Raw genomic sequence first — 17731 nt, 5'->3', positions numbered from 1 at the left:
TGTGATTGGTCAACTGCTTTGAGCGTGTTTCGGAATGTCACGCCCCCTTACCATAACCACGAGTTTCAACACACTACTTACTCAATCAGGCCCCCCTTTTTTGCATATGCCTAGGGTGGAAATTATTCAAATGAGCGATATTATGAGTTTGTACGCGAAAGAAAACTCAAGACTACAATCAAGGTGTTTCTGGGAGTTCAGAAAAAGTGCTATATAGAATAACTCACTTTGGAGTGGACTTTGTAACTTTGCAGACCTTTTTCATGGTCAAACAACCACATTACACAATAAAGAAAGTTGAAAATGTAAAAAAGAAAAAAAGAAAAACATAATAGGTCCTCTTTAAAGGTGCAATGCGCAAGTCTTTGAGTTTTTGCAGAACTATGCCCCCCTCTGGCGACAAGCGAAACTGCAACCAAAGGTGTGCACGCTCATGGACCACACGGTCTCTTGGAATCCATCTTCTACTTTTGTCGAAAGTTGACTAAAGTTTTGTCGCTCGAGTTGTCTTCGCTGATACGGAGAATGGCGGTGAATACACAAACCTGCCAGACATAGCCAGGTGAGCGTGAACGCGCATGACGTCACGCCCAGTCTCAAATTCCGTCCCGAATCTCTCTTTTTTATTTTACTGTACAGGATTATAGAGGCAATCGCAGTGATCAGAGAAGGGCTCATTCAGCTCATCAGGCAATTGTTTAAGCATGTATGGGTTGGAAAAACGGGTATTTTTAACATGAAATGTTGCGCATTGCACCTTTAAGAGTAACAGATATACTTGAATGGGCATGTTGCAAAGAATAAAAACACAAACACAAACACACACACACACACACACACACACACACACACACACACACACACACACACACACTCGCAATCACAAACCTCTGTGGCTGTGCTCTGGTTTCCACCATTCTCCAGAAGATATCGCACAACATCCAGGTGATTCTCTTGAGCAGCCATATAAAGTGGACTGAAGCCATTCTGTAGTAACATACAAGTATATTATTATTATTATTATTATTATTATTATATATTATTAAATATAACAATTTATAAAATAATACTTAAATTAAATGAATTATTATTTGATTGTATATTATTATTATAATTTATATAATTTATGCTTTTCTCACCTGCGACTGGGAGTTTACATCTGCTCCTCTTTTCACCAACAGCTTCGCAACCTCTTTCTGCCCAGCAAGACAAGCAATGTGTAATGCAGTGTTCCCTTTCTGAAGAGGAAAGGGAGAGACATATTAATTGTGCACTTGTTTGCGTGTGAGTATGTTCATATTGTGTACATATTCATATATTGTGTGAATCACAAAGGGTCGACACTGAAAAAAGCTGAAAATTGTTTATTAATAAGTCTTGTGGGTTTGATTTACAGTCAAAATACCCCAACAAATTATAAAAAAGTATCTATAACAAGATATCAAAACAACATACTTTTACTTCAGAGGCAAAATTGCAGTACATAAAAAGAAAATACATAATTTTTCTTGACCCAAAAGCACCTTTTTATCTTTTTTATGCACAAATCTAAGAAGTTTATGCTTAAAACAAGAAAAGCCATTTGCCAATTGGGACTGTAGGGGACACTCACTCAACATGGACACTTTGACCTGATTCACTCACTGCTTGCATGAAATTGTAGAAATCTTATCAGGCAAAAATGACTTTTATGAATCTAGTCCATAATAATATTTTTAAAAAATGGTCCTTGCAGTATAGAGCTCTCTGCTGTCAGTGTGATTGCTGGTCATTTGTTTATAGTTCCTGGCTTGTGTGGGTGTGTCTGTTTGGCCCTGTGTGACAGATGACAGGAATCAACAGAGTCCAACTGTACTCATCATATCACAGTGCTGGATGACTAACATTCCATCAGATTTACTTTCTCTAGCCATTTGGGAATCACATACCCCTCTTTCCAATTTGTGAGTGTTTATGTGTGCTTAACCTTGGTTGAAGAGTCCACGGTCGCACCCCTCTCCAAAAGTTCCTCCACCAGCCCCACGTGACCCTCTTTGGCTGCTAGATGGAGCGCATTGAGTCCATTCTAAGCGCAAAGTGGGACATGATTAAAATATTTTTTATTAGTGCAAATGATAGATAGCAGGAAAATTTGACAAGGGTAATACTAGAATAAAATCTTTTCCTATACTCTACAGTAATAGATCACTCATATGATTTCTCTAGATTGATTACTAAATATAGGACATTGTTATGTATAGCTCTAGAGAAAAAATTAAGGAGATTAATTAAAAGATTAAAGATTATGGTTAATCTCATATCAACTCATCTTAACTCAACTTTTCCCAGACCCAGTTTAAAAATCCCTTATATAAAGAATAGTTATTATTACAGATTTTACTATGGCTAAATTTGGCAACAGCCTTTTTTCTATTTCAGAGCAATGATCAGAAAAAGATTGTTGCGAATTTTAACCATTGTAAAATGTGTCATTTTCATTATATCATGTCAAAGTCACTTATGCTATTAATAAATCATGCTTACATGTTAAACGTGGAATTTCAGTGTTTAATCTCTTTTTCTCGAGCTGTAAATAAGCATTCCCCTAATTCCGACTTCACCACCTGTCTTAATTTACTAATGCACCTCATTCCGTGTTTGATCGGTAAATCATGACAGCTCTTGTGTAACGCAGTGTGGCTAACATTCAGACACGTCAGTAAGAGCAGAGAGAATTAACTAGACTTTAATCTCATTTATTTCGATAATGAAAGCTGGATGAGTTTTTGCATCCGGAGAGAGGGATTCCAGTGAAAGAGTGGAAAGAAAGAAAAAAACAGATAAAACATGGGCAGATTATGTTGCAATATCACTCAGCGAGGATTAGAAGAGTGGACTCGAGAGAAAAGAACATGGAATGTTTGTCCATTGTTGTGCTGACATGCTCATTACTGGCGACTCCATATGACATCATGATGGATAAATGTCATGGGAAAAACTATTATGCTTTGGAGCAGAGGCAAATTCAGTCCTCTACATAATAAAGGGTCCCCAGCAACCCTATGACATGTCTCTGATGTAATTTTTTAGTCCATTTTAATAGAAAATTTGAATAAAATGAAATGAATTATATTAGATTAATTAGACCCGTCACCATCACTTCCATCAATACATTTTGCTATTTTAAATTCCAAAACATATTTTGATAGATCGAGCCACAATTTATTTTATTATTTTTAATGCCATTGATAACAAAATTTCACATCCAGTTGCATTTAATAATAATAAAAAATAACAAGACAGCACAATCACACTTTTCATCATAAATCGGCAGATATGCTATTCAATTTGGACACACTGTCAAACTTAGTGAATTATGCCTTCTACATTTATTCTACAGTCTTGTTAAACCAGTGTTGTGTAACATTAAGATACTTTCTCTTTTTCCCCATGGTTGGTCATGGTTTCTGGGTATTTGTTTGCTAGTATAATGACTCAGTACTACATTTGCATCATATTTATGTGGCACACCCTGCTAAAAACCAGTGCCATGAAGATGATTGGTTGGCAATTTTGTAGTTCATGCCTGTGCCAAACCTCGTTTGCATGTAGTATCTTCTGTCCATTGATAAAAGTTAGCATATCTGACTGGATAAAGTTTTATTTTATGTGCATGTTTGCATTTTAGGACTATTTGATTTTGAGTTCCGTATTGACTTCACACATTTTAAGATTAAAGATCCATTTGCTTTCAATATATTTGGTGATATCCGTGCATTGTTATTATGCCAGGGGTAATTTGCAAGGAATGGTTGAACACAGCAGTGCTGTGACAGTGGGAGGGTTTGGTTATGCAGAAGGTACAGAAGGTCGGGAGTGTGAACAGCTGCCAGAGACACGCATGAGTAAAAAGCCTTTGATATACTAGAAAGAACTGCCTAGCTGATGATGTCCTGATGGCAATGCAGCATTTGTCAGGAATCAGTATCGCTCTCTAACATCATAATGAAATGTGTGCTAAAAAAGCAGGCGCATTTCTAATAATCAGGATTATCCTTCCCTCACAAAGAACAATCTACTAGGACTTTCTAAAGAGTGCATAGCTAACACAGAGATGACAGAATATGTCTCTTAAGCTGGAAAGAAGTTCATGGCAACCTGCTTCTTGGAAAACATAGGCCTTAGAATTAAGCATTACCCAACATATTTTATATCCACATATTATATTATATTAATATAAATACATAATCTAAAAAAATGTGTGAACTGTCACAGTGTGAAAAACATCCAAATGTTGAATTTATTTGAATTAAAGGTAGGGTAGGCAATATCGGAGAGGCTAGCAATAGCAAGCTAGCTTTGAAAGCATAAGATCCCACCCTCCCTTCAGATCGTCTCCAAAGCCAGCCTTTAAATAAGTGTAAATTGAGGCTGAGGAAAATGATGAGAAAACATTGCATTCATTTCTTGTTTTTTGTAACACTGAAATCCTGGTTCATGGAAGAAGTTACCTGGTTGCATGTAGAAATGTCCTGTCCGCTCTTGAGGAACTCCAGTACCTTTTCAACATTTCCTGCTCTGGCTGCTCTCAGGAAGCTGGTGTTACTGTCCGACTGTAGAAACAACACACCATAAAAAAACATTAGGAAACATCAGCCCAGCTCTGGTAAAACATTGAGAAATTACAATGCAATATTTAAGTGATCAAAGTCAATGCAACTCATTTTACTTCCATAATATGACAAATGTAGGGTGAGATCTGACTTTTTTCAGTAGGATGGTCCTATTACCTACATTAGATAGTACATTACCATTTAAAAATGTGGGGTCAGTAAGCATTAAATTGCATTAAATTGATCAAAAGTGACAGTAAAGATTTTTTTACATTGTTACGTTCTATTAATCAACGAATCAAACTAATTTGAGCAGCAAATCAGCATATTAGAATGGTTTCTGAAGGATCATGTGACACTGAAGACTGGGGTAATGATGCTGAAAATTCAGCTTTGCATCCCAGGAATATATTTCATTTTAAAATATATTATAATAAAAAAAAATATTTTAAATTGTAATGATATGACAGTTTTCCTGTCATTTCGAGGTGAGCATAAGGACTTTTTTTAAAAAAAACAAAGAAAATCATACAACCCCAAACTTTTTAACAAGTATTTGTCAGGATTCATAAAGTTTATATGTGTTTATGTCTCAGCACGTATGTGAAGTTTATCATTTTAGTGGGTGTAGGCTATCTCCTTTTATCAGCATTGTGTGTTTGACTGTGACTCTGCTAAATATAGACAGCAAAACAGAACGAAGGCAGCTGACATGAGACACACACACACACACACACACACACAGATCTGAATGTGTGTATGGTTTTGCACCGAAAGTCTTGCCATGCGAAGAAGAAAATTAATGCTAAGATCAAATTTCAGATTTGGCATCAATCAGCGAACATGTGTTGGTTTGTACTACTATAGAGCAGTTCCTTTGAAAGCCCTTGACATAAGAGTCCCAACTGTGACAAATAAAACCTGCATGTGCAATGCAAACACAAAATCCTCAATGTACTGTTTAATAACGACTACAGAGCAGGTAGACAGGGAAAGTACAACATTACCTTTCAACAGCTGCACAAAATGTATTAAAACATGCAGACAGTATTGTTATAAAAATATTAAAACCTTTAAAATTCCAGAAAACTATTTTATATGCCTATTATATAGGCTTTTTTATCAGTTCAAGCCAGCATTCAGGTATTTATTTATTTTAGTTCAAATAGAAATGACAAGAGAATTGGCGCCAAGCTCCGGCAATAAATCAGTACATCTCAGGTCATGTCGAACATGAAGCATTAATGTGTCAGGCCATCACAGGCTCTTGACTGAAATGTTCAGGGCATGACCTCTGCTCCTTTTGAGGTTGAGAGGTCACATTTTAACATGTGTGGGATAAGACTTAACCATTGGTAACAGAAATGATACATTTGTTCATGAATTGCACATACTCCACTGTTTGAGCTCTTGTGGGCAAGAAAAAAATCAAGTATAAAAATGAATTAAACAGCTAAAAAGTTGAATACAAAAATTGTTGAAACAAATATTTCCAGCAGGTTTTGTTGGTTATTGCTGTTTTGGTGCTGGTCAGACCAGCCAGGCCAAATCTTGGTGAAGCTAGTCAATTAACATGGTCTTTCTGGTGACACTAGTTGACCAAATTGCTGGTTAAGCTAGTTAAGAAGTTAAAGAAATAGTTCACTCAAATATATATATATATAGATATATATTATCATTTACTCACCATCATGTTGTTCCAAACCTGTCACACAAAAGAAGATATTTTGAAGAATGTTGGTATGGTAACCAAACAGTTTAGTACCTATTGATTTCCATTGCGCACACACACACACACAAAAAAACTATTTTTCAAAATATCTTCTTTTATGTTCCAGCGAAGAAATAAAGTCATACAAGTTGAATGTTCTAATTGAGATCTTAAATGCTATTGCCATGTTTACTAAAAGAATAAGAGAATTCTTAGTTAGGAATGTTCTGCTTTTGACCCCATTATCACAAACACAACATACGCTGGTCTTTTTTTTTTTTTGCAGGAAAATCCCCTAAACAAATGTCTACTGAACCTAGATTTCATTAAGGGTTTGCCTTACCATGGTATCTGCCACAGAGCTGTAGTAATGGTCCAGATATGGATCACTTCCAATGGTCCGCAGGCCTTTATCTGAACCACACACCCTACACATTGCCGCATTGCCCATGGTAAAGAGTGACCCAAAGCTTTGCAAAAAAAAAAACAGCACTACACTTTACATCAATGTCTGGACCTTTCGTATAGATTCCGCACTTGCTGTGTCTTTTCCAGTGATAACAAACCACTGAACATCAAATCACTTCTCGGAAGATTGATTCCAACTCGCTCACATGCACTTAGCTTTATGGGTTTGCATTATCCTCAGTCTTCAGGTAGTACCCAGGAGCCCATTCAATTATCAGCATCAGAGCATCTATCCAGCTAATGCAAAATCCCCCAAACTTTCATGTCTATCTTTCTCCTCAGGTCCCGAACATAATCTCTTATGCGCTCTCTCTGATCCCTGCTCTGAGTCTTCTATGAAATTGTGTGTCGTAGACCTCTTGGCTCTTGTCTCCTCTTCTTTTCCAGTCTTGTCTCTCTTCCTGCCTGGCTTTGTGACTGACAACTGCGGCCGTTAACGTGTCTCCCATAGCTATATCAGGCCAAATATCCGCCCTGTCCGGGATCCAGGGCTGGGCTATTTTTAACCCCTCTAGGCTCGGACAGACAGAGCAAGGCCCAGCAAAGGGCAATCCTGCCAGCTGGGAAACCTGTCCTTTTCCTCCTGAGGTCCAGGAATGTGCATCCACTGGGACAACTGAAGTCAAAAAAGTCTTGACTGGAGCAAGAGGCTGTTAATTAAAAAAAACCTTGGTTGTCCTATCATCTTTAGTGTTTAAAATGCAACATTTGCAAGACTATGTAAATCATGGAGCACCATCTAAAAGAGGTTATTATCCTTAAAGAAAATCCTTGCAAAGCAGTTTAAAACAACTATCCATGAGGAGTACTACCAAGATTACACAGCTATAGTAATGCCTGCAGTGAATCAGACCGAATGGCATGATGGCATCTCTGTCTGTGGGTCATCTCTGGCCCCGAGGTGGTCAGCATTGATCAGACAATGATTCAGCACTAGGTAGACTTCCACTACAGACATATTGACTTGCCATTGACTGCCCTGATCAATGCCATGCCCCCAGTTAAAGGTAGGGTAGGCAATTTCAGAGAGGCTAGTATAGCAAGCTAGCTTTGAATGCATGAGATCCCACCCTCCCTTCAGAGCGCTTCAGGGAGTTTCAACCAGTATAACAAAAAGTGTTTTCAAAAAATTGCCCCTATACTACCTGTAACCCTATACTATATATATACTGTATATATATATATATATATGAAGAGTTCAGATGCAAAAGCCTCTAAGTGCCATCTGAAATTTTCTTCTAGAATGATCAGTTTTATGAAGCTCGTATATTTAAGTTCAGTAATTTCACTTAAATGGCAATGAAAATTACCTATTAATTGCTATATTAATTAATATATATATATAGTATATATATATATATAGTAATGTAATATATATATATATATATATTGATGTAAAATAAATATTGCAAAATTATTAACACTATTGTTAAAAAGTTGGGTCTATCAGATTTTCTTTCTTTTTACAGTTTTAAGTCTCTCATGCTCACCAAGGCTGTATTTATTTATTATTACAGTTTATAACCATTTTCTATTTTAATACATTAAAAAATGTAATTTATTCCTGTGATGGAAAAGCTGAATTTTCAGCATCCATTACTCCATTCTTCAGTGTTACATAATCCTTCAGAAGATATTCTAATATGCTGATTTGCTGCTCAAGAAACATCTCAAGAAACATGTTGAAACCACTTGTGCTGCTTAATATAGACAGTTGATGAACAGATGAAAAAATTTACAGTATTTTTTTGAAAATATATATATATTTAATATTATAAATGTCTTTGCTTTTGGTAAATTCAACGCATCCTTGCTAAATAACAGTGTTTTTAAAATCTATCCCAAAAAGGATTTTTTTTTCTCAAAAAGGATTTTCTTACTGATCCCAAATATTTTAACAGTATATCATTATGTTGTCATTTAAAAAATAGCAGTATTTTTGAGAAAAAATCATAGTGCAAAAATTGTAAAATTGTACATTGTACTATATACATTTACAATATGTACATGAAAGTTTGCAACATGCAAATTGTAATTCTGGTCCTTATGCATATAAGTTATGATAACCTGCTTCAAATATTATAATTTTTTTCATAGGCATCTGAAAACATTGTAATGATGACACTGCCAGTGCCACTGCTACAGGTCATCCAGGTCAAAAAGCTTAACAAATTAGAGATGGTCCTCAATGCGGAACATGAAATCCACGGGGAGGAGTCGGATCCAGATCCAACTCCTCCCACCTTACATATACCTAAACCTACCCATCTCCACCCCCTGATCCCTAAACCTACCCATCTCCACCCCTTAATCCCTAAACCCACCCCTAAACCTACCAATCTCCACCCCTTATATCTGGATCCAACTCCGCCCCCCGGATCTCGTGTACTGCATTGAGGTGCTACTGGCAAATTAAGCGAGGGACATGTTTTATTACACATCTGTACTGACAAACACTTTCACTTCCTCGTTGCCTTTTTCAGGTCTCTTTAGTAGTAATTGTTCTTTCATGAATGATTCGTTCATAGCGTCTGTCACACGTCATGAATGAAATACTCTGGAGGCTAACTAATCATTTGCGTTTCTCATAATGTATCTTTTGGCTGCATTATAATGATTTACCTATTTGGAATATGATCAAAGATTATATGTGACCAGGGAATGGGGAATTTTGCTATTTAAAATGCAACCTTTAACTCCATTTGTTGAACAAAATGACTTGAACAAAGAGTTGTTCATTTTGCTGAAAGAGAGTAAACGTTGGTCCAATCTTTCCATCACTACTTCTCAGTTAGTTTCCCCCCAATTAAACTTGTATTTTTACTAAATAAAATTAAATGAATAAATTAGCAATTTAAAAAAAATCGAATCTTTGATATAGTAAAATACTTTCAACACTGGTAAGTGCTTGGCAGATTGCAAGCTTAAAACTAAAACATTATATCAAAAAGTCATGTCATTACATATGTATAATGAGATTTTGTGCTCTGGAGACAAATTTGCATAAAAGATGATCCCATTTCCTAAGCCTCTTCCAGTATCTGTGCTCTGAAACAGGTGCGGAACAGCTGACTGCAGGATTTATCCCCACAGCTCATATGCAGCATAAAAATACAAAAAAAAGGCAACTATAAAAAGTTGTATTAAATATTTTTTTTTACTGCAGGTAACATCTGGGTTAAATTCTTATACACAGATGACAGTTTTTTAAAAATCAATAAAAAAAAAAAAAATTAAAATAATATTTAAATAATAAATAAAAACAATAAAAGTAAAAATAATTTTTAGATGTTGCACAAAAAGTCATGCATATGTTGTCTAACTGGGACTGCTGAATTATAACATTTGCATGCATTAGAAAGAGATCATACAAATTCTTAATAATTCTTTAATTATTTATATGCATGACAATGAGGCAGAGCCGGACGAAGTTTTACAAGAAACTAAATTATACAAAGCACCCATCATTTCACTGATATTACTGGACTTGCACTATGTAACATTCCATATATGACATCATCATACCCTTTGACCTCCATAAACCCTCTGTGCATGTGAATCCTAGCGAGATTAACTCTCATCACGGTCACTTTACATCCGCTAACACTAAAAGCACAAAAAATAACAATTCACAAAGAATAAATAACAATTCAAAAATGGAGAACAACACATCTAGATTACTAGATAATATATTCACACATTACAAAGACACCGACTATACTATTAGGACTGTCTGTGTTTTTATTTGCATTCCAAAAAGATTTTGACATTCCCACTGTCTTATTTGCACTCCTAAATGTGACCAAAGGTAAATAGGTCAGCTGTATCTGAGCTTGCAAGGATGAAGTTGAGGTTAAAGTACTGTTGTTAACGGTTGGTAAGCATTAATACCTTGCGTTTGCGCTCTGCTCTCTCTCTGTGTCTCCTGCGTCTCTCTCTGGCTTTGGCGAGAGCCTTTATCTCAGGAGGTTGTTCCAGTTCCCGTGCCTTTTTCAGGTGTGCTGCTGCGTGTGCCATGGTGCCAAAAACCACAGAAAACCCAACACAGGTAGTCCTCTATCACTTCAGATGTGGAATAATCCCATAAAGTGGATCTTATTAATGTAAAACAGTCCTTGTTCTGCTTTTCCCAATGGCTCTTTAATGTGCCTCCTTCTGAATAAAGTGATAACAGACGCTCTTTGCCAGTGTCCTCCCACAATTCACTCGGAATAACTTAACAACTCTGATCCACTGTGAATTCTCTCTGAAGTGCAAACAGTTTGTCTCTTTTCCCCGCCCACTGATAGTCTGGTCCATTGGTTGACTGAAGAAAGAAAAGCCTCACTTGCTGAATCTGAACTTATATCGCCATGTGTGAACTAGGAATAGAGAGAGAGAGAGAGAGAGAGAGAGAGAGAGAGAGAGGAAGAGGGCTGACCTGCCTGTCCGGATGTAGAGGCATCCAGCTTTAGTGTCGAGTAAAGCTTTAGGATTGAGTCTATGTGAGTGTGCTTCACAAATGACAAAGAGCATGACAAACAGCTTGTCTACAGGGACACCTGTGGCACATTGCGTGTTCCTCGGAGCTGGGGAGGAGTTTGGGGAAGACCACAGCAGTGGCCGTCAGGGGAGAGCAAGAAACACTTGAATACACTGGGGGAAAAGCAATGCAAGCCACATATTCAAATCCACCTGGAGGGGAATGGTACGCTCCGACACTCAGCTCCTGAAGTCACACACCCAACCTGGTGAGGTGGTGTGGCATTGTGGTAAATGTCCAGGGCTGATGATCAGAGGGTCAGTGACAGCAAAGAGCCAGGCATTTGGCATCATCAATGTGCCATAAAGAAATGCACTTAATCTGTAGGATGCTGCAGGGGGATTGTACTATAAATCCCATTGGATCTCAAGGGGTCTGTGAAATGACTACAGCAGATGCTATGAGGAAAGAAATCTATAATGGTCACTATAAGGTCACTATTCCTTAGTAAGGATCTCCCTTAAGCCGCCTCTGACTCTCGGAGACAGTATAGTCTCAAAATAACACTAAGAGTCGTTGTTGCATGTTTTTTTTTTTTTTTATTCAGCAAGGATGCATTAAATTGCTCTAAAGTGACAGTATAGATATTTATAGTGTTACAAAAGATTCTTTTCAACATTGTTAATAATAAGAAATGTTTCTTGAGCACCAAATCATGATTTCTGAAGGATCATGTGACACTGAAGACTAGATTAATGGCTACTGAAAATTCAGCTTTGCCATAGCAGAATTAAATTAATTTTTTTTTAAAGGGGTGGTTGACTGTGATTTCACTTTTCTAACTTTAGTTTGTGTGTGTTGTTGCTGTTTGAGCATAAACAACATCTGCAAAGTTGCAATGCTCAAAGTTCAAAGCAAAGGAAGATATTTGCTTTTAAAGAAATCGTTTTTTAAGGACTACAACACTACATGACATTCCTCCCAGGTTAGTGACATCACTAACCCTAAAATTTACATAAACCCCGCCCCCGGGAACACGCAGTCCATGTTGAGAAGAGGAAGAGTAGTTGCTGTCGAGCACATTTGTGAGTCTGCATCTCAAGCTGTCGCATCCATCTTTTCACATGCAATACAGAACGTAACACAAATGCAATAGCATGTCATCTTACAACAGTTCCCACACCAGCGATTTTTTAGATTATCATGACAGAATATGCTAATCAAAGACTTGAAGGTAGTTAACTCCACATCAGCAACATAAATTCATCTACTATTCATTCAGAAACGTCCTGTTGCATTCTACATGTTGTCACTTCTTCTAAAGTCTCATCATCATTTTCCGATTCCAGTTTAAACATAAAAGGCAGAACAGTTTCTGACATTTTAGTGTTTGTCTGTGTGAGGTAATCGGAGCTGCTAACACACACAAGCTCTTGAAGCTCCACCCTCTGTGCGGGAACAGCAGCTCATTTACATTTAAAGGGACACACACAAAACGACGTGTTTTTTACTGACCCTTAAAAAAGAGACAATTTTAACATGCTGTAAAAAAATTATCTGTTGGGTATTTTGAGCATAAAATTTGCGCATAAACATACGCACTCTGGGGACAACAGAGACTTATTTTACATATTGTAAAAAGGGGCATTATACCACCCCTTTAAGGAAAATCTGCAATTTTTCAGAACTATTCTCTGTATTTGCAAAATAAAACAGCATATTTTGGATCAATAAAGATCTTCCTTAGACACCCTTATTGTTCGAAACATTGCTGTTTTATTTCACAAATAAAGGGTAGGCTATAGTTAGTTTGTGGATTTTCCTTTGTTTTGATCCTGCACCTGTAAGAGATCATACACAGGGGACATATTTCCCCCCTCTTTTCCTGTATTTTTGATCTATAAATGCAGCTTTGGTGATCATAGGAGACTTCTTTTTTAAAAACATTAATAAACTTTTAGTGTTAATCCTATTCACAAAGCATAACCTAATTAACATTCTTTATATATATATATATATATATATATATTGTATATATTTATATTTAATATATATAATATATATTTAATATATATTGCATGTATTTATTCATTGCATTTGTTAATGTTGTAGTGTGCATTTTAATCATGTTTTGAATGTGCGAATGTATTGTGAATTGAGTATATATATATATATATATATATATATATATATATAATGCATGTATTATTAAATAGTAGAATATTGCATTCATATTTTTAAATATATTAATCAAAGCATTTATTAATACATTTATTTATTATTTATTGTTGAATTTGCATTTGCTTTTTTGTGAACTGACTTGGATTTGCAAATGTTTTGAGACTTTCTTCCTAGTTAACACACATATTTTAATAGTATATCTATCCAATGGAATGTGACATTTTCAACTCTATAGGCTGCATTTGAACGCGCCCTGTTTCACTTTATCTCACTTTATCTCTACATTAACTTACATGTAAGTTTTCAATAGTTAGTGTTAGTGAGTAATATTAAGTTAGTGAGGACATTTTCAGAAATTTGGTCCTTACAAGTATAGACAATCATCACTGAGATTAGCACATGCACACATATCACTCCAAACTGTAACACTGCATGGGCATTTGTTTAATGAATGGAGTTGACAGAGCTCAGTCTCAGTAAAAATACTTCAACACCACCTTTTGGCCTCCAAAAGTAACTACACCTCAGTGAATTAGACATCAGCACACTGACACCTGGTGGTTAAACTGCACAATATAGTGGTCATCTAGAAAATACTTACAGTAAGAAGACAAACTATAATACAATGCTGAACCTAAGATCTCTGAAAATGTACCACAGTATGTGAATAGTAACCATAGTTACGGTGGTATTTGTTGACCAAGAACAGGTGTAACGCATTGGTGACACACTACCGTAATTAGATCAATGTGACAATGGTTTCTATAGGACAAACTAAAACATTTGTTATAGAAGAGTATTTTGCAAATGTATGAACTATCAACTTTTTGACAATCTGTAGAAATATCTAACAAAAAAACAGTCACACTTTAGATTAGGGTCCAATTCTCACTATTAACTAACTATTATGACATTTGCCTAAATAAACTCCTAATTACTGCTTATTAATATATCAAGGTTGTTAAGTTTAGGTATTGGGTAGGAATTGGATTATGGGATGTAGAATAAGGTCATGTAGAATAAGGCATTAATATGTGCTTTATAAATAATAAACAGCCAATATCCTAGTAATATGCATGCTGATATAAGCAACTAGGCAATAGTGAGAACTGGACCCTAAACTAAAGTGGTACCCAAAAAACGAACTCAAAAACTCACAATAAAAAAAAAAAATTATAAAATGTATCAATTAAAAAAAAATTGAATTACCTTAGACCACTTTGATTTTACTTGTCAGTATTAGTCCCGATGTGTGTGTGTGTGTGTGTGTTTCCCCAGATACACAAGCCCAATTTCCTACCCTATTCATGGAAAGTGCCATCCCACCACCTTTACAGATTATTTAATATGATTTGAAAACATTTCCTTTACTACAGATGGTGTTACAATCCAGTAAGGGATTCTCTTCTTTAACAAGATGAATCGTGCTGCATCTCATGTTATTTATTCATGTGTAAAAGCAACAGACTGAACAGATGCAGAAAAAAAAAAATCTATAAAGCTGCGAGCATTGATCGTTTATGACAACTGATAGTCTCCAGAGCAGAGGAAGAGCTGTGTAACATGAACATAGACACAAAAACAATAAAAGCAGGGCAAAAAGGGAAGATCAATCAAGTTCCTTCAACCTGCTTGTTGGTTTTCGCCTATGGTTAGACAAAGTCAATCAGATCAATAAGCTATTTCAGTGTTAAATAATCAACAAACTCAGTCTGAAAAAAAAGTTTCTGCCACAATGCTAGAGAATTGAGTGGTTGCCAGGATGTTGCCATGCTGTCGCTGTTGACTTCCTAAGCTGGACTTTGTGATGAAGCAGATAAGGATCAGGCTGTAAACGTGTTGTAAAACACCACACAGCAAGAAAGATGTTTGACATATGGTTATTTGAGCTCGAACAGGTCTTGTAGTGCTGATAAATGGACAAGACGAGGACAGAATCGATACAGTGATAAACATGAGCAGTGTATGCTGAGGCGCCAGGTCTCAAATATCCATGCGGAGAGAGCAATGCTTCCAGGGGACTGTAGGTTATCATCATCTCCACACTTATTGAACATCATTACCCAGGATGCTTATGTTTCACCCATCACAGCTGCTAAGGATGGCAAATAGTGCTGTGTCAGGGGCCTGCACTAAAACAAGCTTTTTGCATGTGTGTAATAGTAATTTCACAGCTGCTTTTTTTTATATCTAAAGTGACTTAGAGTAACTTTATACATGGGCAATATATCAATAATGTATTTGTAGTGGTAACTAGCATTGTAATGACAACCTGAGAAGTCTGGATGTAACTGTGCGGTAAACATCTCCACTCAAATCTTAAATATAACAGAAGTTTATGGGTGTATAGTGTGTGCTGATGTAGGCAATGAATATGCTCTCATAGCTGAGTCTGTACTTTTCAACTTACATCATCTGTAACCTAATCGGTCTTGGAACTCTTAGTGTTTGTTATTAAGCCATTAGTCAACACATCGATCTTTCATAAAAGCTCACTCATAGTTAACCCTCAATCCAGTTTCTTTACACAAATCCATCATTCTAATGCACTAGATGTACAGAAGCAGGAGAAATGCAGCAATATAGAATTTTTGGCTGATACGATAGTTAAATAACCAATATATATGATATTTTAAATTGTAATAAAATTTCGCTAGCCTGGATTCCAGCTGAACTTAGCCCCGTCCACAACATTTTTAGGTCGGGAAGTTCGTATTCGTTCATGTTCTGACTAGAATCTGAGTATGACGACGTCAGGCTAATATTTAGCTATATATTGACAATGAAAACTAGCATCAAGCAAATATATACTATTTATAAGCCTTAATATTATCAGTTTCAACAAAATCAAAACAACGGAGAAAAAAAAAACTGCAGTCACAAATATGTCTTAAATCCCATTGTTGTAAACAAATACTAATTTTAAAGACTCAACATCCGATGCACACAGAGCCACTTAACTGTAGCCAACAAATTATGTTGCCAAAATCAGAGACAGCTAATTTATGGACAAATATACTTTTATAATGCAATCCACAGTGCTTTGAAACTAGCTCAACCCCTCAAAAAATATCCAATATGGTTTGTCATTTTAATTCAGTAGACTCCTTTTTTCCCAGTATTTATCTCATCAGTTCTCTTATCATATATTTTCAGTTGTGTTGTATGTGTGTTTATTGATTAATTGCTTTATTTCTGCTTTTTAGTGTTATCACCTTTTAAAAAAATAAATTGTTGTAGATGCATCCCACTGCTCCCACTTTTCTTCCCATTAACTACAGCCCATATTAGACATGAAGGCAACCACCCTGTTCTTTCTTTCCTTACATACACAGGCCTGTAAAAATTCCCATTTCTAGAAAATTTGCTTTACATTTCTTCATTACATGACCAAGACACTGGTCGAAAACCTCTCTCCACCTCTCTGTAGCTCAAACTTGCAACGCCAAGGTCATGGGTTCGATTCCCAGGGAAAGCAAGAACTGATAAGAATGTAAATGTGTATCTTGAAATGCAATGGAAGTCGCTTTGGATAAAAGTGTCTGCCAAATGCATAAATGTAAAATGTCAAGCTTTCAAATGTCACTCTAGAAATAAAAGGATCAATTATCACAGACTGTTTATATCAGTAGAGACCACACCCAAACACACACTGACAAATGCAGAGAGGGAGAGAGAGAGAGAGAGAGAGAGAGAGAGAGAGAGAGAGAGAGAGAGAGAGAGAGAGAGAGAGAGAGAGAGATCCATAAAAATGAGAGAAACAAGAAAGTGAGAAAACAGACAAGATGCACTCCAGTAGATGTAATTTGAAAATACAATATCCACCCTACCACTAACAAATTTGTCTTTTTTTGTGGCAATACCATGTCTTTTTGTGCAAGCCAAAATATGTAAGTTTATATGCACTCATTTTCATCAAACTGAATGAATCCAATCTGATTTCAGATTCTTAAAGTTCTATGAACCCTGAACATTGCGATCTGATTCACATATTAATTTACATGTGCATTATATGTATTCTGAACACAACCTCAGTGCATGTGCAGTGTGTCCAGTTGATGCACTCGAACAGGAGAAAGCAAACACAATCACATCACTAGATCTATTGTGAGTATAATTGTCATATAAAGGATGAAACTAAGCATAGGTCTGTTCAAAGGACGTAAAACATGTTTAAATATACACATCATGGTGCCGTGCAAGGTATTTTTGAATCCAATAGAGAAGATAGTTGGATTCGAGCATTTACATGGTTAATATGTTTCCCTATTGATCGGATTGTTTCTGGTCTATATTACCACCCCTTCCAATACAATT

At 36.2% G+C, this 17731-nt stretch overlaps 1 protein-coding gene across 1 annotated transcript in view; it reads right to left on the bottom strand.

The window, feature by feature from the left end:
- ank2a (ankyrin 2a, neuronal) overlaps positions 1-10788 on the bottom strand; it is a gene marked incomplete at its 5' end in the record, with an annotated part of 65141 nt that extends 54353 nt beyond the window's left edge. The window contains 5 exon segments of the mRNA XM_081362362.1: positions 889-987; positions 1140-1238; positions 1967-2065; positions 4491-4592; positions 10663-10788. Of these exon segments, the coding sequence (XP_081218488.1) occupies positions 889-987; positions 1140-1238; positions 1967-2065; positions 4491-4592; positions 10663-10788 (525 nt within the window).
- Between the last annotated feature and the right edge of the window lie 6943 nt (positions 10789-17731).

Source organism: Scardinius erythrophthalmus (assembly GCF_964197995.2).
Source record: "Scardinius erythrophthalmus genome assembly, chromosome: 3".
In the NCBI taxonomy this organism is placed as follows: Eukaryota; Metazoa; Chordata; class Actinopteri; order Cypriniformes; family Leuciscidae; genus Scardinius; species Scardinius erythrophthalmus.
The sequence above is the reverse complement of the archived record's forward strand: the minus strand, read 5'-3'. Positions and strand labels throughout refer to the sequence as shown.